The sequence below is a fragment of the Petaurus breviceps genome, unplaced genomic scaffold, assembly GCF_028583685.1.
Source record: "Petaurus breviceps papuanus isolate PSGF00001 unplaced genomic scaffold, PetGlider_PUasm1.0 225, whole genome shotgun sequence".
Classification (NCBI taxonomy): domain Eukaryota; kingdom Metazoa; phylum Chordata; class Mammalia; order Diprotodontia; family Petauridae; genus Petaurus; species Petaurus breviceps.
Genome location: NW_027185889.1, coordinates 17133457 through 17161125, shown reverse-complemented (window position 1 = coordinate 17161125; position 27669 = coordinate 17133457). Strand labels below are relative to the sequence as shown.

General features: G+C 41.8%; 1 protein-coding gene across 1 annotated transcript in view; it reads right to left on the bottom strand.

Annotated features, from left to right (window-relative positions):
* Positions 1–27669, bottom strand: part of CFAP54 (cilia and flagella associated protein 54) — a 307374-nt gene that overhangs the window by 258661 nt on the left and 21044 nt on the right. Inside the window, exons 6-13 of the mRNA XM_069095069.1 lie at positions 24509–24652; positions 22361–22474; positions 22137–22238; positions 8972–9170; positions 6082–6284; positions 5822–5990; positions 2928–3013; positions 1321–1455 (exon numbers count right to left, since the gene is read on the bottom strand). Of these exons, the coding sequence (XP_068951170.1) occupies positions 1321–1455; positions 2928–3013; positions 5822–5990; positions 6082–6284; positions 8972–9170; positions 22137–22238; positions 22361–22474; positions 24509–24652 (1152 nt within the window). The remainder of the gene's footprint in view (positions 1–1320; positions 1456–2927; positions 3014–5821; positions 5991–6081; positions 6285–8971; positions 9171–22136; positions 22239–22360; positions 22475–24508; positions 24653–27669) is intronic.

The following is a 27669-nucleotide window of genomic DNA, read 5'->3' as shown; positions in this document are numbered from 1 at the left end:
ATGAGCAACAGACTGGCTTATTCTGTAGCTCACAAAGAGCAAGAGGGATGAGAAGAAATGTTTGCTTGGGAGACTTAAGATGGGACAAAGGGTATGGTAGAGATCCCCCCATCATTACTGTAGGTAAGCTAATGATTACTTGGTCTCCATGCAACCTCATTTTCCCAACCTTAACTGACTTCAGGATTATAAGAAAATTAGCTCTTATAGTTTCCTTCTAATCCTTTGAGTGATAAGCTCAGGAAATGGTTTTAATACTTTTCCCCTTGCCTGAATTCTCTCCTGACAATAATCTACAAGTACCACTAGGAAACAAGATGGAAATTTGGTATTTGGTTCCCTGTGTTCTCTATTATCCAATTCCTCTATGGACTTATCTTGGTTGACACTATCTGAGAAATATACTTTTATTCATGCTTTGCCTCTCCAACAAAAAAAAAATAATAATAAGAGGGATGAGAGATTTGCAAACTAAAGATCACTTGGTATTAAGTTTAAGCATACATTGTCTTAAGAGACACACATAATCTAAGTTTAAAGTGTTGGCCAAAACAGATGGCTGACTGATCCCTCAACTTAATATTCTTTTTCCTGCTTCCACTGTAAGAAAGGCAAAGGGCACCATTGGAAAGGGCACAAGATTTGGAGTTGAAATACTCTGTCCCTTATCACCTGTGTGACTTTAAGCAAATCACTCAATCTCTCCAGACCTCAGTTCTCCTCATCAGTAAAATTGGTAGGGTTTAGACCAGATGGTTTCTGAGGTCCCTTCCAGCTCTAGGAACAAGCCATTCCAAGAAGGCTCATCCTCCTCAACTAGACCTTTCAGGACCCTTGACTTCACAGTTCAACTCAGCTGTCCCCTCCTCCATGAAACTGTGCTGATCCCTTGCCCTCAATGGCTGTGGTCACTCCTTGCTCAATGTTCCTTGCATTGCTTGGGTAAATTTTGTATGCCATCTTTCCCCATTCCCTTCCCCAATATAAGCTCTCTGAGAGCCGGAACGGTTTCATTTTGTCTTTGTGTGCCTCAGACGGTGTCTCTACACATCAAAGACACTTTAAAAATGATATGTTGAAATGGCTTGAGTTCTTTAGACTGTAAGCTCTTTAAACGTAGGGACTGTTTTTGTCTTCCTTTGTATCCCTAGTGCTCAGCACATTTTCTAGCACACAGTAAATATCCCTATCATGATGATTATGATTGAATTATAGACCAAAAATATTCCCTTTAGTTTTGAAATGTGAATTTTAACCTAGATTAAGCATAATAAACTATAACCACACAAAGAAAAGCATAATAGGAAGAAAAAGAAATACTTTGTTAGTTTTGACTTTCTGGACAAACTTGAAATATTCCATTTTTGCTGAATAAATGCGCTGGATTCCCATTTTGCATTTCTGCCACAGGAACATTATCAGGTCAGCAACGATCTCATTATCAGGTTGAACTTTCTGAAAAAGGGTGTTAGATTAAAGGAATAAATAGAGCAATCTCAAACAGTTTTCAATAAAAAATAAAACATAGAATAAACCAAATCTGAATGCTCTATAGAATTTTCCCTTTTTTATTCCCTTCTGAGAATCTAGAAGGATGGGGAAAAATAAATAGGGTAATGAGAGAAAAAGGCAGGGCAGGGGCAGGAGATGAAATTTGGGGAAAAAAATAAGTTGATTATTTCAAGAGAATACAGAAAAACATCCTCCTTTCACATCTTTGTTTCACTGGGACCTGATAACAAATAAAAGCTCCCAAGTATAGAACCATTTGCATCCATTATCTCATTGGATCCTCCCAGCAATCCTGGGAGATAGGGGCTACTATTATTACCATTTTTCAGATGGGGACACTGAGGCTCAAGGAACTCAAGTGGCTTGTCCTGGATCAAGTAGCTAATACATTTTTGAGGCAGGATTCAAGCCCAGATTTTTGGCAATGTGCTGTGCCACACATTGTTTCTTGGGTGACTAGTAAAGACCATTACATATCATTAGGTATGTAATAAAAATTACTTGACTCAGTAATGGGTCAGTTCCTTAATATAAGTTACATACTCTTTTAATCCAAGAGGGAAGCAAATTCCAGCATATGTGAACTGCTGATGGTTTACAAGATGTTAAGAGTTTGCTTATAAAACGATCAAGGGAGAATAACATCGGAGGAAAGAAAAATTACTTGAAAACCTCATATCCCCGTAAGCCTTTTTTCTCATCCTTACTCTCTGTATTATAATAATTACCATAATTCTTTAAGAAAGGAAAGAAAGAAAACGCTTGATTTCAAAAAGTTATCATAGGTCAAATCCTTTTGCAACAAATACTGTTAAAACAGAAAAATCTCATTAAAATGGAAATTTTTTTCCACACCTCAAATTATGGTTTGCTGATTTAACTAATACTGGATGCAGTAAAATTTTTATATTATGAAACAATTTGAATATTCCTATTAAAGTAATTTAAGTGGGATATGAATTTAAGAAGACAATACTCAGAAAAATTTATACTCACAGAACCATTTTTAAATAATTCCAACCTATGAAACCAAAAAGAAGCAAAACCCCCAAACTAAAAAAAAAAACAAAAGACATAGATTTTGGAAGCAAAACTAGTTAAACATACACTCAAAAAATAATTGGCACAGTTTCTCTGACATTTAGATAAAGAGCTGGAGTGGGCATGTGCCAAGAAGAAATCATTACTACTAACATTCATCATTTTATAGAGAGAAGCTAGATATAGGACTGCTTTCAATAATTAAATATATTAAAAACTATGATCAATCAGGATTCTGATATTTATTATTTTCAATTTTCTTATAATGTAGAGAATGCATTATTTAAGATTTTAAAAGAAAGGAAGACTGTGTGACCCCTGCATTTTTTTAATCATATGACATCATGAAAAAATGTCAAAAATATTCATTTCACCTCATTTTCTGAACAAGTGAAGGAAAATAACGTTGACCCCAAGTGGAAAATGTCATCAGAATAGCTTCCAGATAACATGTGAGATTCTTGATTCATGAAACAGAAAAAAGTTAACATAAACTTAGCATCCAATTACAAAATGATGAATAGAAAATATTCAAGGAAAGCCAAATGGGAACTTTCACTATATCTCTAAAATGCAGCGAACCATATCTACGACAAACTCATCTCTAGAAAATATTCTTCACTGAGCCAGTGGGTTCTAATTAAAGTGAATTTTTCAGAAAACCCAAATTTATAGCTAAAGTGGGGAGGGGTAATGTTTGCATTTCAGAAGGACTCTATTTTTATAAAGTTTGCCTTGAAACAGCAAGTTTCCCTATGGCATTTAAAATGTGGCTGAATTTTCACAAATTAATTTTACATACAACTTTTTAGGAACACACCTGCTTATACAGAATGGAGACTACTTGGGGACATCCTATAGGGTTATATAATGGGCAGTGCTGGTCTACTCTGAGTGGCAAGGACCTTAGATTTCATCCGGTTCAACTCCCTCCCTTTCGAGATAAGGAAACTGAGGCCAGTGCAATGGTGTTAACTTACTTGCCTAAAGCCAAATAGGTAAGAAGTGTCAGAAGTGGATTTGAACCACTATCCTCCATCTGGAGGGCGTTCCTCAGCTCCGCCCACTCCTCACTCTCCCCTTCTATGAATATACCCAGGCAGCCCCTAGATAAACTCTGGTGGAGCTCAGGTCAGCTAGGAGCCACAGAGCCTGCCAGGCTCCATGACAGCAGAGGGCAGGGCACTATTTTACCTTCTGGAGGAGGAAAAGAATCAGAGATTTTTGCTTACTCCCTCTGATGCAAACAGCAAATAGATCTTTTTGCATAGCTTTGATTGTTTCAACATCATAAAGTGAGGGGGCTGGGACTTAAGGTCCACTAAGGTCCTTTCTAGCTCTAACATCCTAGGATCTTGCCACCCTTCAATAGCTGTAGGCATCTCCTGGCAGAAGGCTCACCAGTGAATTGCCAATTAGCCACAACAGTTCAACTGTATTAGCCCATACCCCAGAACATGGGACAGATCTGACCTTCTATGGAATGCGCCTGGATTCAAAGACTGACCTGAGGTCCAGAATCACCCCTGAGATTCACTTCTGGACACAGACAAAGCCTGAGAATCATCCTAGAACCTAAGTGCTAATAGGAAGGAATAAGAAAGCAGCAGTGAGTGATCCTACTCTGCCATGTTTCTTGGAATCTAATTTCTGACAGAGCAGGTAAGGAACTGGTTCAGTTGGATCCAATGTGACTAATTTAAAGGCATGTTATCTTGTGTCATCCCAAACACTTGGAGTATAGAATCCTAGGGCTGGAAGGAGAGGAAGAAAAATAAAGGGAGGATGGGGAAGAGGAAGCAGAGGAGGAGGAGGAGGGAAAGGGGGGAAAGGATATAGAATAGTGAAGAGGAAGGGGAAGAAAAGGAGAAAGAAGAGAAGAATGAAGAGGAGAAGAAAGAGGAAGAAGAGGAAGAGAAAGGAAGAGGAAGAAAAGAAAGAAGAAAAGAATGAAGAGGAGGAAGAAAAGGAAATAGAAGAGGAGGGGGGCGGCTAGTTGGCACAGTGAATAGAGCACTGGCCCTGGAGTCAGGAGGACCTGAGTTCAAATGCAGCCTCAGACACTTAACACAAACTAGCCATGTGACCTTGGGCAAGTCACTTAACCCCAATTGCCCTCCAAAAGGCAAAAAAAAAAAAAGAGGAGAAAGAAGAAAGAGCAAGAACAGAAGGAGACCTACCGTGTTTCCCCGATAATAAGACACTGTCTTATTATTTTTTTGGACAGAAAAACACCAGAGGGCTTATTTTCAGGGGAGGGCTTATTTTAATGAACATTGACAGCAATTTTAATAAACAGGTAAATGTGAACAAAAAAATGTGCCTTTATTCAATAAGCAAATCACTGGGGAAGAACAGGATGACGCGCTCACTGCTGCAGCTCTGATTGGATGCAGCTCAGAGCGCGGCGCGCGTTTCACGGGGGTGAGGGTGGTGCATACAGAGGGTACTGTAATGTAGCGTGTAGCGCAGGGGATCACCTTCACCACAGTAGCAATCTCAATAGGGCTTATTTTCGGGGGAGGGCTTATTTTAGAGGAATCTTACACAGTAAGGGGGGCTTATTTTCGGGATAGGTCTTATTATCGGGGAAACACGGTAGCATTTATATAGTGCTTCAAGCTTTACCAAACACTACAATCAAGGGCCCACTGAAGGATTGCTGGAAAACCCCAAAGTGACAAGTCCCTGGGAACACCTCACTGGCTCACCCTCATGCCTCGCCCTCCTCTTCCTCTTCATCAAGTTCTAGCTAAAATCCCACCTTCTGCCAGCAGCTTTTCCCAGTCCTTCCCTCTGAGACTATCCTTAGTTCACTATGTCCATAGCTGTTACATGCTGTCTCCCCCATATACTGCAAGCTCTTTGAGGACAGGGGCCTTTTCTACCTCTTTTTATAACCCCAGTATTTAGCACTGGGCCTGGAACAGAGGTGGTGATTCATAAATGCTGAATAACTGACTGACAGGAGAGCCTTTGGCTTTTTTCTCCCAGAAGCCAATGGGGCGGTTCAGCTCACCCCCAGTCCCCATGACAAGGCCCCCTTTCTTCTGCACATGCCTCAGTGTGCACCTGCTGAATCCTCCCAGGGGAATGGAACCTTCTTGAGAGAAGAGGCCATTTTGCCTTGATGTGCACCTTCCCCCCTCCCCTCGTAGGTGTTTGATAAATGCCTACTGATGGACAGAACCACCCTTCCACATTCTGGTCACACTAGCAGGGGAGAAAAGTCTTCCTGTACCACGTGGAAAAACCCTAACGTGCTCACCATGAAATATGATTTTCTTCCCCGCGCTGCGAACGCCATCAGTGGCGCTGCTGCCTCCTTCCCCTGTGTAGGCCAAGCCTTTATTACTCTTTACGTTGATCAAGGGCTCCATGGCAGCCAGAAGCCTTAAATCCATCTCAGCTTTCCTGGAGGCCGGGTCCTTTCGACTCTAAGAAACATTATTGGCCCCATAAACTGGTTAGCAGCTCGTTACCGTGACCTTGCTAATACAAAACAAGGCAAGAGTGCAGCTACCCTACCTGAAGGAAGTTGATAAACTGAGCAGCGGTACAATTAAATAAATTCCATTCCTCAAAGGTGAAAGATAATTTTATCAGCTTCACAGCGGCAGCTATCGAAACACCATCTTTGCCTTCCACAGCAAGTTTCATTTGAGAAGAAACTGAACAGATGGTTTTGAAAAAGTCAAATTTCCCACAGACTGTCGGGCCACCACTTAAATCTTGAAACAGAAAAAAGAAAGCAGTGAAATCAAGTCTAAACGTTCTTTGAAGTTTGGGGTTTTCAGCACAGTCCCAAACAGCCGTACAGTTAACTGTAATGATGAAAAACATGTGGGAAGCAGGATTATAAATCACTTTAGAAAACAAACTGCACTGTGTGACCTTGGGCAAGTCACTTAAATTGCCCTACCTTCCCCTCTCCAAAAAGAAAAGAAAGAAAAACTGCAAAGGTCTGCCATCTAAGGTAGTGAGGTCCCTGTCACGTGAGGTGTACAAGCAGAGTTGGACAACTTGCAGCGACGAAATAAAGAGAAATTCTGCTATCAATCAGGGTGTTGTATCAGATGTCAAATGGTGCAGCGGGCTGAGTACTGGACCTGGGGTCAGGAAGACTTGAGTTCAAATCCAACATCAGACATTTATTCTCTGGGGAAATCACTTAACTTCGATCTTCCTCAGAGGGGAATCTGCAACGGGGATTTGTGAATTGGTAAAAATCTGTAAGATGGGGATAATAACAGCACTCCCATCCCAAGGTGGTTGTGAGGATAAAATCAGATAACACTTGTCCAGTTGTTGGGGTTTTTGGCCAACCTTAAAGTGCTATCTGAGTGCTAACTTTTACTGTTGTCACTCCACCTCTAGGATGCTGTGGTTCCACAACCAAAGGCAATATGCTTCTAAGTTAATCTGTCTTTCCCAAAATGATTTCTATGGGGTTTTTTTGCCCATTTGACTCTGTTATTTGAGGTAAGTGAATATAACCCCTGACTGGGAGGGAGTCCTGGCTCCCCAAACCCTCATACTGACTCCACCCCCGCCCCAGGACTCCCCCACCTCACTCATGTGCTGAGTCTCACCTCTCATTTTCTCCCTCATCTCTGAGAGCAGCCTCTCAGTCACCTTCCATCCCACCCTCTCAGTTCCCACAACCATATCCCAACATACTCTCTCATTAACCCCCTGGACTACTATGATACACTTCTGCCATGTGCCTATCCTCTCCCTCTTGCTCCTCCCACCCACCTCTCCTTTGTGTAGCTCAAAGAATCATCTTTTTTTATGCACAGATCTGCTCACATCCCTCCCCTGCTCAGCAACCTGCAGGGGCTCCCCATTGCTTATCAAGTCAAGTTCAGATTTCTCTGCCTGATGTTCAAAGCCTCCCACTGTCACCTTTCACTCTTCCCTCATGTCCCCCCACCATCCCCAGCACTCTCCACTGCTGCTAAGCTGTGTTCCCTGCACCTGATGGCTCCCCATTAGAATGCCTGCTTTGGGAGGGCAGAGATTGGTCTTTTTACCTTTCTTTGGGTCCTCAGCCCTTGGCCCAGTACCTAGTGCAGAGAGAGCCCTTAATGAATCCCTGGGCACTGACTGCCACTCAAAAGTGCCCTGAAAAGTCCTGGTTCTGTGACTTTTCTCACATTGTTCCCCTGTATCCAGAATGTCCTACCTCCCCTCCACAGCTTGTAGAATTCCTAACCCTCCCTTAAAATTCCACCTTAACTGTCGCCTCTTTCATGAGGTATCAAGGTGGCCCAGTGGATGGAGCACCAGGCCTGCAATCACTAAGACCCAGGTTCAAACCCAATCTCACACACTTACTAGCTTGTTACCCTGGCAAGTTACTTAACCTCTGCCTGCCTCAGTTTCCTCATCTGTGAAATGGGCATGATAACAGCACCTACCTCTAGGGTTCTTGTGAGGATCAAATCAGCTACTATCTGGAAAGCATTTGGCACATAGTAGACATTTAATAAATACTTGTCTCCCTTCCCTTCACAGGGTCTTCTCTGACCCCTCTGGTCAGTACATTTTGCACCTTTCCAAATAAACTTATCCTATGACAGTGGATATCATCCCCCAGTATCCCAGATTTCAAGCTCCATGGAGCTCCAGCCTGTATCTACCTCCATCTTCTATCTCCCCAGTATCTTATCACAGCACTGTACTGTGGTTAATAAATGCTTGTTAAACAACTAAGGGGATGAAAGAACTAAGTTTCCCATGAGAGAGATGGCAGTAGTTTGAATGTGAGCACTCAAATTAAAGTCAAACATAATGTTCTTCCGGTGATTTTCCTTGATGACTATGTATTTAACAGGAGGAATGAATGCCTTTGGGGTGGCTAGGTTGCTCAGGGGATAGAGTTTCAGCCCTGGATTCAGGAGGATGTGAGTTCAAATCCAATCTCAGACACTTCCTAGCTTAGTGACCCTGGTAAAGTCATCTAATCTTGTTTGCCTCAGCTTCCAAATATGTAAAATGAGCTGGAAAAGGAAATAGCAAACCACTCCAGTATCTTTGCCAAGAAAACCACAAAAGGGATCAAAAAGAGTCCAACATGACTGAAAATACCTGAACAACATATGAATGGCTTTCTTTTTTGGCTATTCTTAGTGGAAAAGTCATGTGATATTTTTAAAAATCTGGGGGAAAAAAACTATGAATATGATACAATAAGAATGCATGGTAGCATTTTATAACATCTGTTTAAGGGACCACAATAAGCATTTGGCTCACTGTCAATGCAAATACAAGGCCATGGATATATGAGATGATGCTAATGACCCATCATCAGTCGAGAGCAAACCTTCAATTATGGCCCCTTGTACCACACAATGAACCATTTCACAAGCTCTAAACGTTCTGCTGCCAGAACCCATTTGGAATCTGTCCTCACCTGAGAAGAGCTCACCACCTGCCATGAAAAGCTCAGCAAAGACCTCCCGAACCTCGAGCTCATCTGACGCGGGAGGACCCGTCTGCAGCACCCGCCTCCTTGGTTCTGAAAGGGCTTCCAAGACAGCCAGAAACTGGGATGAGGTGCTGTCAAACATCTCAACCAACAGCTTTTCCGTGGCAGTACGCGGCCATTGGAGCTGGAATCAAAGGGGAAAATAAAGACCTAGAGAGGTCCACCAAGGCCATCTAGCATCCTTCTGGTATCTGGCCCTTCCATCTCATCTCCAGCTTCTCCCTGGCTCCCCTCAGGTCTCCATGATACATAACTACTCCTATTCAAAGTACAGCAACTGGTATTCACCCAGCCATCAGACCCATCTCCCAGAAGGGCCATGCGGCAGGGGAGGACAAAATAATGGAGGCAGTCATTCTCAGGAGAAAATAACAGAGAAGAGCAGCATGTTTTGCTCCAGGAATCTCTATGCCACTGCATGACAGCCTGGGTAATAAAGACGAAATGTTAACCAAGGTCAGCTGACCACCAAGGAAGCAACACCTCTTAGCAGAATGGACATGTTATTTCTAGATAATGCCCATAGAAGGAAGGGCATATGGCACATCCAAAGGGGACAGGCCAGGCAGGAGGAGGAGAGGTGTCCCCAACTCAAAAAATGGACGCACCTCTATAGAAATCCACGACCATATGGGGAAAAGCATGGATAGGAGAATTTAAGTGACATTAAAAGGAAAAACAAAGATGATGCAATTTTGGGAATAGATGCCCATTCTTCCCCCACGTCCCAGCCAGATGGATGGTGGGCATGCTGCATCTCAACAGATTATAAAACTAGCACAGTGGGGATGGGGGAGTGGGGGGAGGGGACGGAATTCAATAACACAGATATTGGCTATAAATTTCCATCTCCTAAAACCAGGGCAAAGGATCAATTCTTGACCTACTTCACTGATAAGTTCATCTCTTGGGATGTAATTAATAATAATAGCTGGCATTTATATAGTCCTCTTAGGGTTTGCAAGGTACTTTGCATATGTTATCCGATATGCTTAAAAACAACCCTGAGAGGTAGGTGTGATTATATCCATTCCCCACCCACCCCCACTCCCATCCCCTATGCCCCTGTTCCATTTTACAGATGAGGGAATTGAAGCTGAGAGAGGTTAAGTGACAGGATCACAAAGCTAGTCAATGTCTGAGGCAGATCTTCCTGTTCTACCCATTACATTATGTACCTGTTTTATTAGAAACTTCAAAGGGAAATGGTATTCTTAATTACGCTCATTCTAAGAACTCTTTGAGAACATGGAAGGGTCAGAAATCATGAGAGAAAGTGACCAACATCTTGAATTTCAGAACTACCACGGAAAGTAACACTGGGCACAATCCCAGGGTACTTCAGGGCAGGGGGTCAAACAATCAAATTATCCTTGTTTCAAAATGCTGGCATTATTCGAACTTCCATTTTCTGAATGGTTCTTTCTGTTCACCAAGACTTGTTACTCCAACTACATGTTAGACTAAATCTGGGGTTATTAACCTGGGGTCCATGAACTTGTTTGGTTTTTTTTGTCCTTTTTCTTTAACATTTTGAAAACTGTGTTTGCTTGTAATCTTCTGTATTTTATGCATTTAAAAATGTTCTTCTGAGAAAGGGTCCATAGGCTTCAATACACTGTCAGAAAGGTCCAGAGCACACACACAAAAATGGTGAAAAACCCCCCCATCAGATTATTTTTGAGATTTTAAAATGGTTAAGAATCTGTGGACTAAACCAAAGGTAGGCAGGCAGAAGTTTTAAGATTTCCAGGAAAGTAAGTTTCAAGATCTTCAAGAGAACAGCTATGTTTTACGCCATGTCTAGAACATTTAGATTAAGGGATAGTGAGAAGTTCTAGAAAAGGAAATCCCAGCGATACAATCGCAACTGATCCTAATGAAGAAGAAAGGAAAGAAGAGAGTCAAGGGGTGGCCAGGTAGCACAGAGAGTAAGAGCACCGGCCCCAGAGTTGGGATGACCTGGGATCGAATCTGGGCTCAGATACTTAGCACCACACCCAGAAATAACTGGCCGTGTAATCTTGAGCAAGTTACTTAACCTCAATTGCTTACAAAAAAAAAGAGAGAGAGAGAGAAAGTCAAGGAGAGGAATATAGTCAAAGAGGGAACCCTCCGCCAAGCTCAAATTTTTTTACGGATCTATACAAATAAGCATATAACCAAGGACAACAGAATAACAGGCTAAGAACAGAATTGGGAAATATAAAGACCAGAAAGCTAAGCATCTTGTGAACAAAAATGCTAAGGACAAGGGGGGAAGGGTTGGGGTTGGGGTTTTTTGTTTGTTTTTTGTTTTTTTGCCTTTTGGAGGGCAATTGGGGTTAAGTAAATTGGGGTTAAGTAACTCGCCCAAAGTTACACACTAGATTTGTGTGTGTGTGTGTGTGTGTGTGTGTGTGTGTGTGGGTATTAAGTGTCTGAGGGAGGAACTGAACTCAGGTTCTCCTGACTGTGGGGTGGCGCTTTACTCACTGTGCCACCTAGCCACCCCTTGTTTTCTTAAGATAAGTCTGAAGCAATAAGAACAAGAAAAGGTTAGGCCCAGCGCTTGAGGCAGGCAAGGAAACATGGTGAAGAGAGAAAGCAAGATTGGAATTTCTCCTCTGCCTCCATCTACACAACCCATGAAAACTCTCTCAAATAGGGAAAGACAGAAAAGGCATGTTAAAAATGGAAGTGATGCTTGAAACAGCACTTAGCTCCTTTAAATGGATTTAATTCTCTAGGTCCAGACTTAGCGTTACAAAGAATCATCAAATACCAAAGATGGAAGGGACCTCAAAGGTCGAAAAGATGAGGTTCTGATTTTCAAAAGTGTTCAATTCCAGAAACGGTAGTACTTGGCATTGTTACTAAGCAAAGTTCTAGAATAAACGATTAATTTGATGGCATGTGACATTATCTAGGAGTCATCGTAGATTCATTAAACACCAATCACATCAAACTCACCTCATTGCTTTTGGGTAGGGTCACTAGGTTGATCCTTCACTTGCTTATCTGTTCTCCTGTTTCTCTGTGTGGAGATAGGCTGGCCAAATCCCTTTTGAATTTATTATGGATCCTAGGAAACTACAATGTTTCCTGGCTCAATACAATCAGAATAGTGACAGCCACAAACAAAGGCACCTACAGGAACTCACCATCTAAAGGGGTTTTATCCTTCCAAGTACTGAACTCTCACTTGGTGACCTCAGAACTTTCCATGAGTTTAATTAACATCCCCATGCAAATGATTCCCAGACTAAATCTGGGATTCTGTTTATCCAACCATTAGCAGTTCCCCAAGCTCTAGCCTCACATCACCAACTACCTACCAGACATTTTACATTTTATGTTCTGAAGGCCTGTCCAAAAGAGAATTCATTTTCTTCCTCATCCAGTTCCCTGTTCTACCCCTCCCAATTCAGTCCTCTTCCAAATGTCTCTGTTTCTTTGAAGGGACTGCAAATTCATGACTTCAGGGTCATGCTCTACCCCAGGCTCCTGTTTACCCCCCAAATGTTCAATCAGCTGCCACTTCTTGTCAGTTCCATGCAATCTGGTCGATTCTAGCACCATTTGCTGCTCAGAACAGTAATGACACACTAACTGTAAAACCCTGAGTCTGGGGCAATGAGATGCCAAAGAGGCCTCTGAACCTCACAGCTTCAGGGGCACCACTGTCTTCACTAAGACCAAGAGGCCATAGCTGGAGCTGACAGGACATTCTGAATGCACCTGAAGTCAACTAAAAGCCCCTCCTCTGCAACAGAACCAATTACAGAACGTCTCTGCACGTATACCACAGTTTCCCCAGGGACGTTTCATTAGGATGTTTCTGGAAACAGCTCCATAGTATTCTCCAGGTAGAGCTCGGAGAGTGTGGACATTCTCCAGGGCCCTACAACATCTGCTTCCACCTGCCTCACATCATTCCCTTACCCTGGCTCAGACCCTCTTCTCCAGGAACACCACAATAGCATCCTTCAACCCAACCCCCACACTGCCACCAAAGTGAGATTTTCCTAAAGCACAGGTCTTATCATTGCACAAACACCCTGAAAAAAAAAAAAAGGTAAGGTCTCCCACTGCATCCAGGGCCATCTCTAGTGCTCCTGATCTCTATTATCTGGACACTGGAACCAAAGGGCTTAGAGGAGAAAGTGAGACTGGTGACTTTGCACTGTCCTCCCTTAAATCCAATTTACCTGCATGCCATGGCATCATCTCCCTGACGTCTTATTCCTCTTCAGGAATGAAGGATAAACAGCAACAACATACACCCCAAGCCACTTTCTATAAACTCCAATATCTGCCCTTTACTTCTAGGATAAAATGTAAAATGCTTCACTGGGTAATTCAAGTAGCACCATCTAACTTTTCCTGATTCATTACAATGAGCTGCCCTCTACACACACTACAATCTAGTCACAGTGACTTTCTTCCTCCTCCTCACACACAATTCTCTGTGCTTTGGTACTGGCTATCTCCCACTGATTGACTTTCTGGTTCCCATCCCCATCCTCTCTAGCTAATAGTTGCTCCCCCTACTCCGTACTTTGTACCAATTTGTATTTTGGGGGTATACCTGCATATTGGCAAATATTTCCCAAGTTAGAATGTAATCCCCTTCAGGGCAGGGAATATATAGCTTTTGTCTTTGTTTTCCCAAAATGCAGCATAATCATTGGCACACAATAAGAACTCAATAAATGCCAGCAAAGGAAGCAAGGCAAGCACAGCAGTTCAAATTTGGATTCCCTTTTTGGGGACAAAAAGGATCAAGGCATGGAACAAGAGGAAGACAGAAAAGTCAGAACTCCTGCACCAAAAGCTTCCAAGAAAAATACAAGCTGGTTACAGGCCATAGGGGAGCTTAAGAAGGGTTTTGAAAACAAAGTAAGAAAAGTGGAGGAAAAATTGGGAAGAGAAATGAGAATGATGCAAGAAAATTATGAAATGAGAGTCAACAACCTGACTGAAGAAAATAACACCTTAAAAAAATAGACTATCTCAAATGGCAAAAGAGACTCAAAAAGGCAATGAGGAGAAGAATGCCTTAAAAAGCTGAATTTGCCAGATGGAAAAAGAATCTCAAAAGCTCACTGAAGAGAATCATTCCTTCAGAATTAGACTAGAGCAAATGGAAGCTAGTGACTTTATGAGAAATCAAGATACTATTAAACAGATCAAAACAAATGAAAAAATAGAAGGCAATGTGAAATATCTCATTGAAAAAAAACCACTGACCTGGAAAACGGACCCAGGAGAGATAATTACAAAATTATTAGACTACCTGAAAGCTATGATCAAAAAAAGATGCTAGAAATCATCCTTCAAGAAATTCTCAATGAAAATTGCCCTGATGTTTTAGAACGAGAGGGTGAAATAGGGGTTGAAAAAATCCACCAATCATCTCCTGGAAAAGATCCTAGGAATATTATAGCCAGGTTCCAGAGTTCCCAGATCAAGGAGAAAATATTACAAGTAGCCAGGAAGAAACAATTTGAACATTGTGGAAACACAATCAGGATAACCCAGGATCTGGCAGCTTCTACACTGAAGGATCAAAGGGCTTGGTATATGATATTCTGGAGGTCAAAGGAGCTGGGATTAAAACCAAGAGTCACCTACCCAGCAAAACTGAGTATCATGTTTCAGGGGAAAATATAGTCATTCAATGGAATAGAGGATTTTCAAGCATTCTTGATGAAAAAAATCAGAGTTGAATAGAAAATTTGACATTCAGATACAAGAAGCAAGAGAAGCATGAGAAGGTGAACAGGGAAAAGAAATCATAAGGAATTTATCAAAGCTGTACTATTTACATTCCAACATGGAAAAATGATAATTGTAACTTATGAAACTTTTCTCAGTATGAGAATAGTTGAAGGGAATAGAAATGTGTGTGTGTCTATATAGGAAGGAATATGGGCATATGAATACATATGTAAGTGTGTATGTATGTGTACAGGTATACATAGAGAGAGGGCACGGGACCAGTTGAATAGGAAGGGATGATCCTTTAAAGGTGAAATTAAGAGGTGAGAGAGGAATATAATGAGAAGAGATGGGGAGAGATATAATGGGGTAAATTATGTCATATAGAAGAGGCAAGGGAAAACTGTTACAATGGCGGGAAAGAACAGGAAGGTAAAAGGGAATGAGTCAACCTTATTCTCAATGAATTTGGCTCGGAGAAGGAATGAAATACACACTAAATAGGGTATCTCACCCTACAGGAGAGTAGGGGGGAAGGGAATGAGAGGGAGGATGATGAAAGAGAGGGCAGGCTCGGGGGGAGGGAAGTTGGAAGCACCCACTTTTGAAAAGGGACAGGACCAAAGTAGAGAATAGAACAAGTGGGAGGTGGGATAGGAGGGAGGGAAATATAGTCAGTCTTTTACAATATATCCACTATGGAAATGTTTTGCATAGCTACACATGAACAACCTATACCAAATTGCTTATCTTCCCAGTAAGGGTAGGTGACAAGGGAGGTAGGGAAAGAATATGGAATTCAAAGGTTTAAAATTGAATATTTTAATATATTATTATTATTTTACATGTAACTGGGAAATAAGATATACAGGTACTGGGGCATAGAGATACACCAGGCCCTACTGGAAAGTTAGAGGTGGGGTGGGGGAAGATATGGGAGAGAGCAAATTGTAGGAGGGGATATTCAGTGGGATCTCTGTTTTGGGGTGCTGGGTAGGGGGAAAATGGGGAGAAAATTTGTAACTCAAAATCTTGTCGAAATGAATGATGTAAACTAAAAAATTAAAAATTAAAAAAATTAAAAAAGAAAGATTAATGACAAGCTGGAGTGCATTACAAAGGAGAGCAAGAAACTAAGTCACATAAGGAGTGTTGAAAGAACTAGGAATATTTAATCTAGAGAAGACTAAAATTGAAGGGGACAGGATTCCTATCTTCATATATTTAAAGGTCAAGCACACAGAAGGATTGTGTGTATCTAGAACAGAGGGAAAAATTAGAGTTGTTAAGGAATCACACATTTTAGTTCAATATTAAGAATTTCCAGGGGCGGCTAAGTGGCACAGTGGGTAAGAGCACCGGCCCCGGAGTCAGGAGGATCCAGGATCGGTTCCAGCCTCAGATATTTAACACCTACACAAAATAACTGGCCATGTAACCTTGGGCAAGTTACTTAACTCTAATTGCTTTAAAAAAAATTCCTAAAATAAATGTACAAAAATGGAATGGGGCTGACCCCCTCTGCCAGGCTGGCCCTTAAGAATACTGTCCAAGACAAGGCAAGTTGCCATTGTGGCTGGCCAACAAGAACCCACCCCAAAGAGCCAGGCAGGCTTACATGAAGGTCATCTGACTACTGTAGACATGAAGAAGCATAAGGCCCAAAGTGTGCATGAGCTTGGCCACTTATATAATGAGCACCCAAGGTTGTAGGCTCTGGGAACATGACAACCAAAACAGAAAATGTTTTGTTCTGAGATTTCACAAGACCTTGCATGGAATGTCGGTACTGTTTATTCCTCAATAGGGTGTTTGAGCTTACTTCCTAGAAAAGAACAACTGTTTTCTCATCTGTCCTGGTTTACACATAGATGTTAAATAAGAAACAAGCACCTAGACTGCTCTTGAGAATACATAAAATCCACCAGATCACATCAGACACTCGGAGCTCTCTAAGAGGGAAAGAGAGAGAGAGAAAGAGACAGGAGGAGATGGGGGAGAAAGGAGAGAGGGAGAGACAGACAACCAAAAGAAGCAGACAGAGAAGCATTTTATTAATCCCTTCCTCTGTGCCAGGCAATGGGGATATGACCTTAAGCCCCTACAGAGACTATACTTTCATGTGAGTGGGTTGAAGTGGGAGTAGGGGTGGGGAGGGGGGAGGACAACAAACAAAAGGAAGCTGGAAATAGAGGAGGGGGAAGGTCCCCTCAGAGGCTCTTTTGCCTTTGACCTCATTTATCTGGGCTGGGTGGCTGTGCCAGATCTCTGGAGCCTGGCCAGCCTTGATGGCTGAAGCCTGGCTGACATACAGACCCCTTACAACAGCCTGACTTGCCCCATGGTCCCAGCACAGAGGGTCACTGGCTCCAAGGGCACTTGGAGGTCATCCAATCCATCTCCTTCACTTTACACCCAAGGAAACTGAGGCATAGAGAGGCAAATGGGGAGGAGCAGGGGAGGGCAGGTACTAAGCATCAGAGACAGCATCTAATCAGAACTCCCCTCTCTCCTAGCCTAGGGTTTCCCTCCCATTCCTCTCCTGGTCAGCACCACCAGCTACCTGATGAATGTTTCTCACTGACGGTCCTCTCTGGTCTATTCAGGTCCTACAGGAAGGAGAAACCAGCCCATCCATCATCTCGGCAAGTTCCTGCTGCCATCTGCTGGGCCCATAGATTCTGTGGGACCTGGAGTGATCCAGTCCTACCCAGATGAACCTGGCAGGGCTCTAAGGGGCTTTTCTCCTGTTTCTTTGACCCTGTTCATTGGTGCTAAGCAGCTATGTCCCAGCTCTGGATCCAAGCAGCTCCCTCTGGTTTGTAAGACAGGTTTGTGATGCCTCCTCTGGATAGAGTGAGGAAGAACTGAGCTCAAATCCAGCTCCAGACACTTACTAGTGGTGTGGCCTTGGGCAAGTCACTTCACCTCTGTCTGCCTTAGTTTCCTCATCTGTAAAATGGGGATAATATTAACATCTACCTCCAAGGGTTGCTGTGAGGATCAAATGAAATAACATATGCAAGGAAAATAACATATGTGATGACTTAATGCTAGCTATTATTAATATCAAAATCTTATTATTTGATGATTCTACTAAGAATTCAGTAAAAATCTGTCCTATTCATAAGATAAATCAACAAGAATTTGCCAAGCACCTTCTATGTGCCAGGCCTGATGGTCTGATGAGAATCATCCTAATAAGCCTGGAAGTTAAAGCTGGATGGTGAAGGGCCTTCCACGCTCAACAGAGACTGAAGCTTCTTCAGCTGAGAAAAGTGGTCAGGTCAGGACAGACTTTGGCAGGCATGTGGCTTGAAGGGAGGAGAGACTGGAGGCAGAGAAGGCCAGTGAGGAAGGTTACTGACAGAACCCAAGTTCTGAGCACCTCAACTGCCCATGAGAGTGCGGAGAAGAGGACAAGCCCAAGACGTATGACGGAGGCAGAATCAACAGGGTTTGGCAAAGACCTGAACATGAGGAAGACGACAGCATCATGGGGGGCTGTGGGGTTTTGAACCTAGGTGACTTGGAAGGGTGGTGGGGTGTTCGACAGAAAAACAGGGAAACTGAGAAGAGATGTGGATAAGGTAGAAAAGACACAGAGCTCTGTTTTGCATGTGTTATCTTGAATTCTGTAACAAAGGAGAAGAAAAATCTGGGCATAGTCTGACATAGGTCAGGAGCTCTTAATGTGGGGTGCATGGACCTTCCCTTAATGCTAGGAGGTCTTAGGAACTTGACTCTAAATTCCTAAGGGAACTTAGAAGTGGGGGGAAAATGGGATGGGAAAAAAGATACATCCTGATTTTCACTAATCAAAATTTAGCATCTCCTTCAATCACTTAAAAGCATTATTCTAATGAGTCCACAGGTGTTGCCTAACTGCCAAAGGGAGCATGACACAAAAGAGTCAATCCTGTGATCAATTCTGAGAAAACAGACAAAGTTAGATCCTATGGACGAAGATTCTCAAGGGGAAATCAGACGACGAGGAGGAACACTTTCAAGAAAGAAATTCTGAAGGCACAAAGAGAACATTTTGAGCAAGAAGAAGAAACGGGAACTATCTAACGAGGCCAGCGCGAATGTGAAGTCCTCACACTCCAAAACATCGATTCTTAAGAACTACAGAAGATGAAAGCAAGGGCAGGTAACAGAGGGTGAATACAAAAATGGTTCACACTCCTATGAAAACTGTCAAAAGTGCTAAAGCTCAGAATCAAGCGAGACTGGAGAGAAACGTTAAGAACAACAGCAAAGGTTTGTTTGCTTTTCTTAAAGCTTTACTAGGAAAAAGAGCAGGATCAAAGGAAGGACAGGATCTCTGCTCTAGACACATGGGATAACGGCCAACATGGAGAAGGCAAAGAGGTCCAGGCCTTATTGGTTTCTATCTTCTCTACCTCTGAGAATCCTCTTTCAACTGGAAAGGACAGAGAAACTAAAGTTAATGAACAGTTAATACTGTAAGTAAGGAGATTGTAAGAAAGCCCCCTCATGGCTCTTAAGTTCAAGTCACCTAGATGAATGACATCCTTCACTCCTAAAAACCCTGGAAGATGACAGTAGTGGAAACAAGACATCAAGAGGGGTACTCTGAGAGGGAAGGGTCTAGCACAAAGAGGCACTGGGAAAGGCTTCTTGCAGATAGTGGTACTTAAGCTGGGACTTCTAGGACATGATGGCCGAGTCACTGCTAGGGTCAACGTATGGCAAGCTCACCAAGAAAATGAATGAGAATCATAAACAGTACTGGGAAGCACAGCATCCATAGAATCCAAGCACGGTGCACTCAAAGCCTTGGATATAAATCCTTCCTCAGACACTTAATAGCTGGGTGACCCTAAACAAGACACTTAACCCCTCTCAGCCCCAGTCTCTTCATCTTTGAATTGCCAAACCTAAGGCTTGTGTCTCAGTCTGCTTTCTTCTAGATCTCTGTGTAGTTTTTAAAACTGCTGATCACCTTCTCCTCCTGGATACTCTCTCTACACAATAATTTCATGATGACACAGGTCTCACCTGTGAGCTCCTTCTCAAGCTCTTGCGCTGGGTTTTCATCCATGTCATGCCCACAGCTGTTATCCAAACCTCTGTTCTAGGCTCTCTTCTCTTTGACTTGATACTCTTCTTACCTAATCATCAGCTCCCATGACTTCACATCTATCTATCTGTGTGTGTGTGTGTGTGTGTGTGTGTGTGATCCATAGACAGAGACACAATTACCCAGTGGTCTCTTGGATATCTCACACTGAGTATATCCTATAAGGCAGGACAGGCTCAATATGTCCAAAACAGAAGTCATTTTCTCTCCCTCCAAACCCACCCCTCTTACTGTCAAGGATGCCCCCTACTCTCCCAATCCCCCAGGTTTGCATCCTCAGTCTCATCCTCCCTCTCACTCACCCCACACATCCAACTGCTAGCAAATTTCATCACACCTACCTTCCCAACATCTCTCGCATAAAACCCTTCTTCCCAGTTCCACAGCAACTACCCTGCTGCAGACCCTTATTATCTCTTACCCAGACACTTGCAATACCTTTCCAATTGATTTCCCTGCCTCAATTCTCTCCCAGATAAAATCCACCCTCCACCCAGCAGCCAAAGCATTTTCCTGAAGCATAAATTTGACCATGGTACATACCACCACCACCCAATACACTCCAGTGGCTCCTATCGCCTCCAGGATCAAACATAAACCTCTATTTGGCTTTTTCTTCACAATTAGGACCCTTCAAATCACCTTACACTTTCTTCCTCTCCATACAGGCTGAGCCAGCCATGCCACTTGCTTGCTGTTCTGGGTAGAGAACTCTCTAATGCCCTGCACCTTTTCACTGGTTCTTCCCTGTACCTGAAATGTTCTTCCTCCTCATATCTACCTGCAAGATTTCCAAGGGTCCCTCAGCTTGACTCCTCCTCCCTGCAGAAAGCCCTTCCCAGTCCTCCCTTCTGAGATGACTTCTACAGATCTTGTATTCCCTATTTATATACACATTTCTCACTTATTAAAAACATGAGTTCCTAGAGATTCTTAGAGACTGTATCTGCCTTTCTTCGTATCCCCAGTGCTTAGCACAAAGTTTGGCTATTAGTAAGTACTAAATGATAACTGACTAACCAGATGACTGAAAATTAGTTAGTTGGACTCAGTGACCCCAAAGGTTCTTTCTACCTCTAAAGCTAAGTCCTGATTTGTTTAAGGAAATAAGAATTCTGCTGTCCCAGGTCAGAGAACATCTAGAGTATTGTGTTCAGTTCTGGGGAGGGGGGGCGGTATCACACTTTAGAAACTATATTCTTTAAGTAGAGGGTGACCAGAGTAGGAAGAGACCTCAAGGTCATGCCACATGAGAATCAGCTGGCCCCATCTGTATAATGTTTTAATGACTCCCAAGCTTCTGCCTAAAACAAATGTCCATCTTTATAACACAGTATTCTTCTGGAGCTACATGGCTACCTCATAGAACACAAGTCACTGAAATGCTAAGGTTGTAGGGCATCAAAAGGGCAAAGGAGATAGGTGGCTGGAGAGGGCTGCAGCAGAGATGTCAAACGTAAGGCCCAACACTCCCAAATAAAGCCCAAACCAGATTAAAATGCAACTGGGAAATATCTCTTAAACAAATAAATAAAAATACAATAAAGCAAAGATAATGTCCATATGTGATTTTCTAAGTCACTTGTGTACCTGCAGGGATCTGATTTAGTAGTCTCTCCTTTGTATCTGAAACCAGCAAGCTATACAGCATATTACTAAAGAAGGATTATGTGGCAGAAGAGATGTAAAAGATATCATCAGAGCAATGGAGAAGCAGTGGGTCCACAATGTAGTAGGTAACTGGGGGGTCCCCCCCGCAGGGCTTGTGTGTTCTACTGCTACTCATACAATGTCAAGAATTCTAAGGGGAGGGCCTCAGTACATTGGGTGACTGTTCCATAGAGCATTATGGAAGGTGTGGATGAGTTGCACTCTGCACCACTGGAGACAGTACCCACATCAGGAAAGCTGAAGTATTTTAAAATCATTAAATCATCTCCTAGCTTGCTGTTTCGGCTACTCCATACACACCTGAGAATCCTGGCTATCACTCGTGATTCATACCTAATCTTGCATGACCAACCACACCTTTATCTAAACTGAGCTGGTACCATAAGTCTAAAGCCAGGATGGCCATTCACAGCCTTCCGCCCCCTAGGTAGGGAAGTGCCCCTGCTTAATAAGGATAAAAAAGGGGGGGGAGCCTCCTTTCTGTAGCTTCCCATTGACAAAAGAATCAAAAACAGAACTGCTCAACATATAGGCTTTAGCAGGCATTAAAAAAAAAAAACATAGCGCTCTCTTCAAGAAGATTCCCATAATCCATAATCCCAGACTCACATTCTGTGCCTCCCGCAGGTTAAATCTTGGTTTTGTTCTTACAAAGGACTTGGTCTTTCTGCGAGGTTCAAAAACTGCTCTCTTGAAGATCATCACTGCCATCTGTCTCGGGGAGGATGATATGTAAAAATAACAATCAAAAATATTCTGCGATGGTTACTGATTCAGAGACATAACCAAATGGAAAAGGAGACAAGTTTCTTTGATTTCGTTCATCTGTATACCTTTATGGTGGCTTCTCGAAATTGTCTTTTTGCTTTATCCTGTGGTGGTGTGAGGCTCATTACTTCTAGTTGAATTAATTCATCAATTTTTCCCAAACCTCGCCTAGCAAAAATCTATTATGGATTTAAAAAAAAATTTAATCGTTATGTATAACAGAAAAGCAACGATCACAAATTTGTCAAGGGAGCAATCACATTTTATTCTTCTACTCCTTTCCTGACATCTAGAACTTTCAAAATAATACATACCTGAGCTATTCATTCCCTGGAAGCAATCAATGAACTAACTTTTCTTTCAATATAAAAAGTAGGTAAGCAGTTAACATTTGTTAATTTTGCTAAGTACTTCCTAAGTAAAAATCAAAATTCAGAATGAAATCTTATCCTCCATCTAAATTACAATGAAATTGATCAGCATTTGAGATCTTCCAGAGAAAATCAGCCCCAAAAAGAACTTTAAAAAAAATGTGGAAGATTAGTAGTTTCATAAACTGAAGTCAGACACTATCTTAACAGAGCTCTTTTTGCCATTTTTGCAAAGGTTTCACTGAGGATTCACCAAAACCTCTTTTAACTCATTTAATAGTCTGAATGAGGCAGATGCTAGGTCCTCAAGTTAACACATTTGAAAAATATAACAAAGGTACAGAAAAATATATGTAATTTCCAAAAGGAAACATGATAGGAATATGTCCTCTCAACTGTAAGGTGGCTTAGCTCTTTTGACTACCTAATTCAATCCAACAAACATTTATTATGTAGCTTAGCTACTAGACAAGGGCAGTGCAGCTAAGGGGCACAAGGCTTAAAGTCAGGAGGATTCATTTTCTTGAGTTCAAATCTGTCCTCAGACACTTCCTAGCTGTGTGACCCTGGGCAAGTCACTTCACCATGTTGGCCTCAGTTTCTTCATCTGTCAAATGAGCTGAAGAAAGAAATGGCAAAATACTCTAGTATCTTTGCCAAGAAAACTCCCAATGGGGTCACAAAGAGTGGGACATGACTGAAACCACTGAACAATTACTACTACAACTAAAATCAGAGCTTATAATAGGAGGAAGAAAATAATATAAAAACAATTTATATAATGTATTAAGGATCTTCAAAGAAATCTCCTACTGACATGTTGGTAGAACAAGTATTACTATCAGACGAGAAAACGGAGGCTCAGGGGGATTAAAAGATTTGCCCAAAGTCACATAGCTGGCCAGTATCCACGCTGAGATATAAACCCAGATCTACTGACCTGTGAACTTCCCACTACTCAGTGATTTTGATTACTACCTAGCTCCCCCTCGCCATCCCCTAAAGCATCAGAGCCATCTTGAGCCCTAATCCAGTTGGAGAAAAAGAAGGATCTCCATTCACTGTAGACTGCCCATGAGCCTATAGTTGAAGTGGGCTGCTCTAAAAAGACTCCCATGGTCAGCCCATGCATTCCTTTCAACCTCAGATGGAGTTCTTCCATGGAAAGCCACTCAACTTTCAGATGGGCAAAAAATAAGAGAAGCAATGCAGCAGCAATCATGTCAACTGACTGATTTATGTAAAATTCTGAAGTTCTGCCCCAAGGCTAAAAGCAAAAAGAGAAAGGTGATGAGGGAGGGAGAGAGAGAAAACAAGACAGAGAGTAAAATGAGGAAGGGAAGTCACAGGAATTTAAATTTTAAATTTAAAAAAGTTGATTTTTAAAATTATTTTTTTTATTTTAAAAATGAATTTAAAGAAAGAAGGACCATAGACTCCAAGATTTAGAGCCAGCAGGGAGCTTGGTATTCATCGAGTACAACCCCATAATTTTATAGATGAAGATCCTGAGGTTCAGAAAAAGTTACAAGACTTGTCCGCAGTCACACTGTTAGTGACAGAGCAGGGATGTAGAACCAAGTCCTCAGAATCCAGAGAGATGGGACAAAATGGAAGACAAGGAAAATAAGAGAGATTAGGAAAGTAGAACAAGAGGGGAGTGAGAAGAGGAAGTCAGGCAGTTTTACCCAAATAAAGGCCTAAAAACCATTCTTGACTCTCATCCTTCTATAGGTTCTATAGAAGTAAATAAGATTTAAAATAAAAAATAAATCCCAAGCATGTTGTGCTTGCCCTTTTAAAAGTTAGTTTTATTGGGATTATGAAGGGACAACTAATTACCTCTCCCTGAATTCCAACTTGGCAGTCGTAGTAACACTGGGACACAGCAGTGTAGAGGGTAGCTCTCCAAGTCAGATACCTAACCGCTAAAAGGGGTATGGAGGATTCCATACAGATACTTGCCCAGAGCAAGTATTCCAAGGCCTATGGGAGAAACACAAATGATTTAGTGTTTTTGCCAAAACTTAGCAAAACCCAAAGAGTTCAAACCTGAAGTTTCATTGGCACAGGGAATTCCTAGAGGAAAAACCCACTTCCCCCAAACCAACGATGATCAGCAGTGTCATGGAACGTGTAGTTTTTGAGACTTGTCTAGCAGTCTAGATTTTCCCAAGGTCCTACAGCCACTACAGAGTAGAGGGAAGATTTGAACCACTGTCTTCTCGATTCCCAGACTAGCTCACCATCCCTTATATTACACTGCTTCTCTACTGAAGGCTGCTCATTCTAATATTGAATTCTAATTCTAAATATTTGGTGTGTTCACACTACAATTCTTCAATGCAGACCAATGCCTACTAAAAGTAAAATATTTAAACAATGGAAAAATGCATTAGGAAAATCTATAATCATTATATTTCTGTTCCTACTCTACCCTCCTTCTCCCTTCCCCCCATGTATAGGACCTTATGATGCTGCCACTATATCTCCTAACTGGTCCTCCATAACAATATGGCCCACCAAATTGTCCACCAAAACAATATGGTAGCTGTCAGTAGAACTTTATACTGTCACAGAAGAACTTTCTGAGGATGGATGAGTGAGGAAAAAATACAAAGAGGAGCGTGGGAAGGGCTTAAGGAAGATTTAAGATTTAAGGAAGCTTTGTTTTGTCCAATAAACCCTAGTCTCCCTAGAACTATATTAAGAATTGTGTCTATGCCATCTTGGGGAGAGGGGAAAATTTAGAGCTCAAAATCTTATAAAAATTAATGTTGAAAACAAAAATAAATGAATTTAATTTTTAAAAAGACAAAAAACAGAATTGTGTCTAAGTTCAACAATAACATCTATATAGTGATCTATATTATTTTCACTGTCAATTTGGGGCTTCGGTGCTGAAGAACCGAGCAACTGTCCATTTCAGATTCAAAGATGAAAAGACATTTCCAAGAATAAGGACCAATGCTGAAGAGTTTCCCCTTGTTCCCAGGAAATAGAAAATGCATCTGCTACTGTTCACTTCTGGTAGAAATGCATGTATTAGCCTTGCTCCTGGTTTTTCACAGAAAAACTAAATATCTCTGAAACTTCATAATTTACCCTGAAAATTCATAACCTGAGAGAACCTGGAAAGGAAATAATTTAGAAAAAAATATATATGAAGCAAGCACACAATTAACAAATCTAGCCACAGGGTGTCACTGTAATACCATTTACATCCTCTAGGAAAATGACAAAGGCTTTCTAAGTTTAAAGTGGTAGTCAGAATAAGGTTATATCAACTGTCAATTATGAAAAAAAATTTATATGTTTTTGCAAAATCAAAATATCCTTCAATATTTTCAAATTTTTCATGTTAATTACCTTAAGGTCTTAAATAGTTTAAGTCAACAGTCAAAAATTTATTAAGCCTTGACGACATGCCATGGTAACTTTTAAATATAACTTTAGAATCCACCGATTATATCACAACCAAAAATGAAACTGGATGCTCTGTCTTTACTATTAACATTATCAAAGAAAGTTTTAAAGAGAGAAAGAGAGAGAGAAGAGAGAAGGAAGAGGAAGGGACAGAAAAGAGGAGAGAAAGAGAGAGAAGGAATGAGAGAGAAACAGAGAGTGTGCATGTGTGTCTTTCTTGTTTGCCACCTTCCTTCTCTACTAAGTTATCCGGGTTTGATTTTCCTGCCTGTATAAGCGTCAGGGCCTACTTTGGTCTCTGAAATCTTTGTAGGAATTAAAGGTTATGACAACAAAGTAAATAAGAAAATAAGCCTGCCCTGACCCTAGCCCACCTTGATGTGTGACTGGTATTTGAGCACAGAGTTGAAAAAAAGGGCTTTGGGGTAAGATGAAGTCAAATTTAGCACATGAAAAATCACAAATTTCATTCATTCATTCCTACTGGGTGTAACACAGCTTGCTCAGTGACAAAGGACTTTCAGAAATAAATAACATGTGGTCTGTCTCTCAGAGTCAGATTCTCCACCCCCAGAACCTACTTCAGCTCTGGGACGGCCCTGGAGACACAATGGGGTTTCTAGGGTGAACACAGAAAAGTTCTGAGCTTAGATTAGAGAAATTCTTGGCCGATTCTCAGTCAAACCTGAAGCCCAGAGCACCCACAGACCTAATTTTATAGAAAAATATGGTACAATAGATGAAAAGCTGTTTTCAGCTTTAGGAAGACCCAAGATCAAATGACACTTCTTGTAACTACATGTGTGACCTTGAGGCAATCATGCAACCTCCCCCAGCCTCAGTTTCCTTATCTATAAAATGAAGGGGCTGTACCAGATGATCTTTGAGATCCTTTCCAGCATTTAATTTAGAAAAGCCAAGGTCATCCACTATATCCTGGCCACAGCCAGTCCTCTAGACTTTTGTCTTGCCACTGAACTCCAGTGACACTGAGGAGAGAGTGAGGCTGATGACTTTGCACAGCTCTGCCTCCTTAAACCCAATCCACTGGAAAGTCAAGACATCATCCCAGGAGGTCACTAGGCCTCTTGGAGAACAAAGGAGGAACAAGTAGACCCCAATCTAGAATATGACTCCGAGCCAGGCTGAACAGCCAAAGACACTTACAACTTGGAAAGGACCCGCTGACTCCATTCTGACCCAGAATTACCATTAATCCAAAATGGAGGGAGAGGGAAAGGGAAATCAGGACCTGAGTGGAAGCATTCATCTTAGTCTGAAAGAGGCCTTTCCTTCTCACCACAACCTGGCAATCTCCTGTTGGCTTCTTTTGGGGCAGGGAGGAGGGAGGGGAGGGCCTCACTGTGCCTTTTTCAGTCAGACAGCTACAGAACAGGGGTGTGGGTGTGCGAGCTTTTTATTTAATACTTAGCATTTTAATATTTAAAACTTAATATTTTATTTAATCTTTTAAATTTGGAATTTGTGAACTTTGTATTTGCTATTTTGATAACCATTTCAGTTTAACTCGTTTCCTTTGTAATCCTAAGTATTTCATTTTATACATTTTTAAAAAC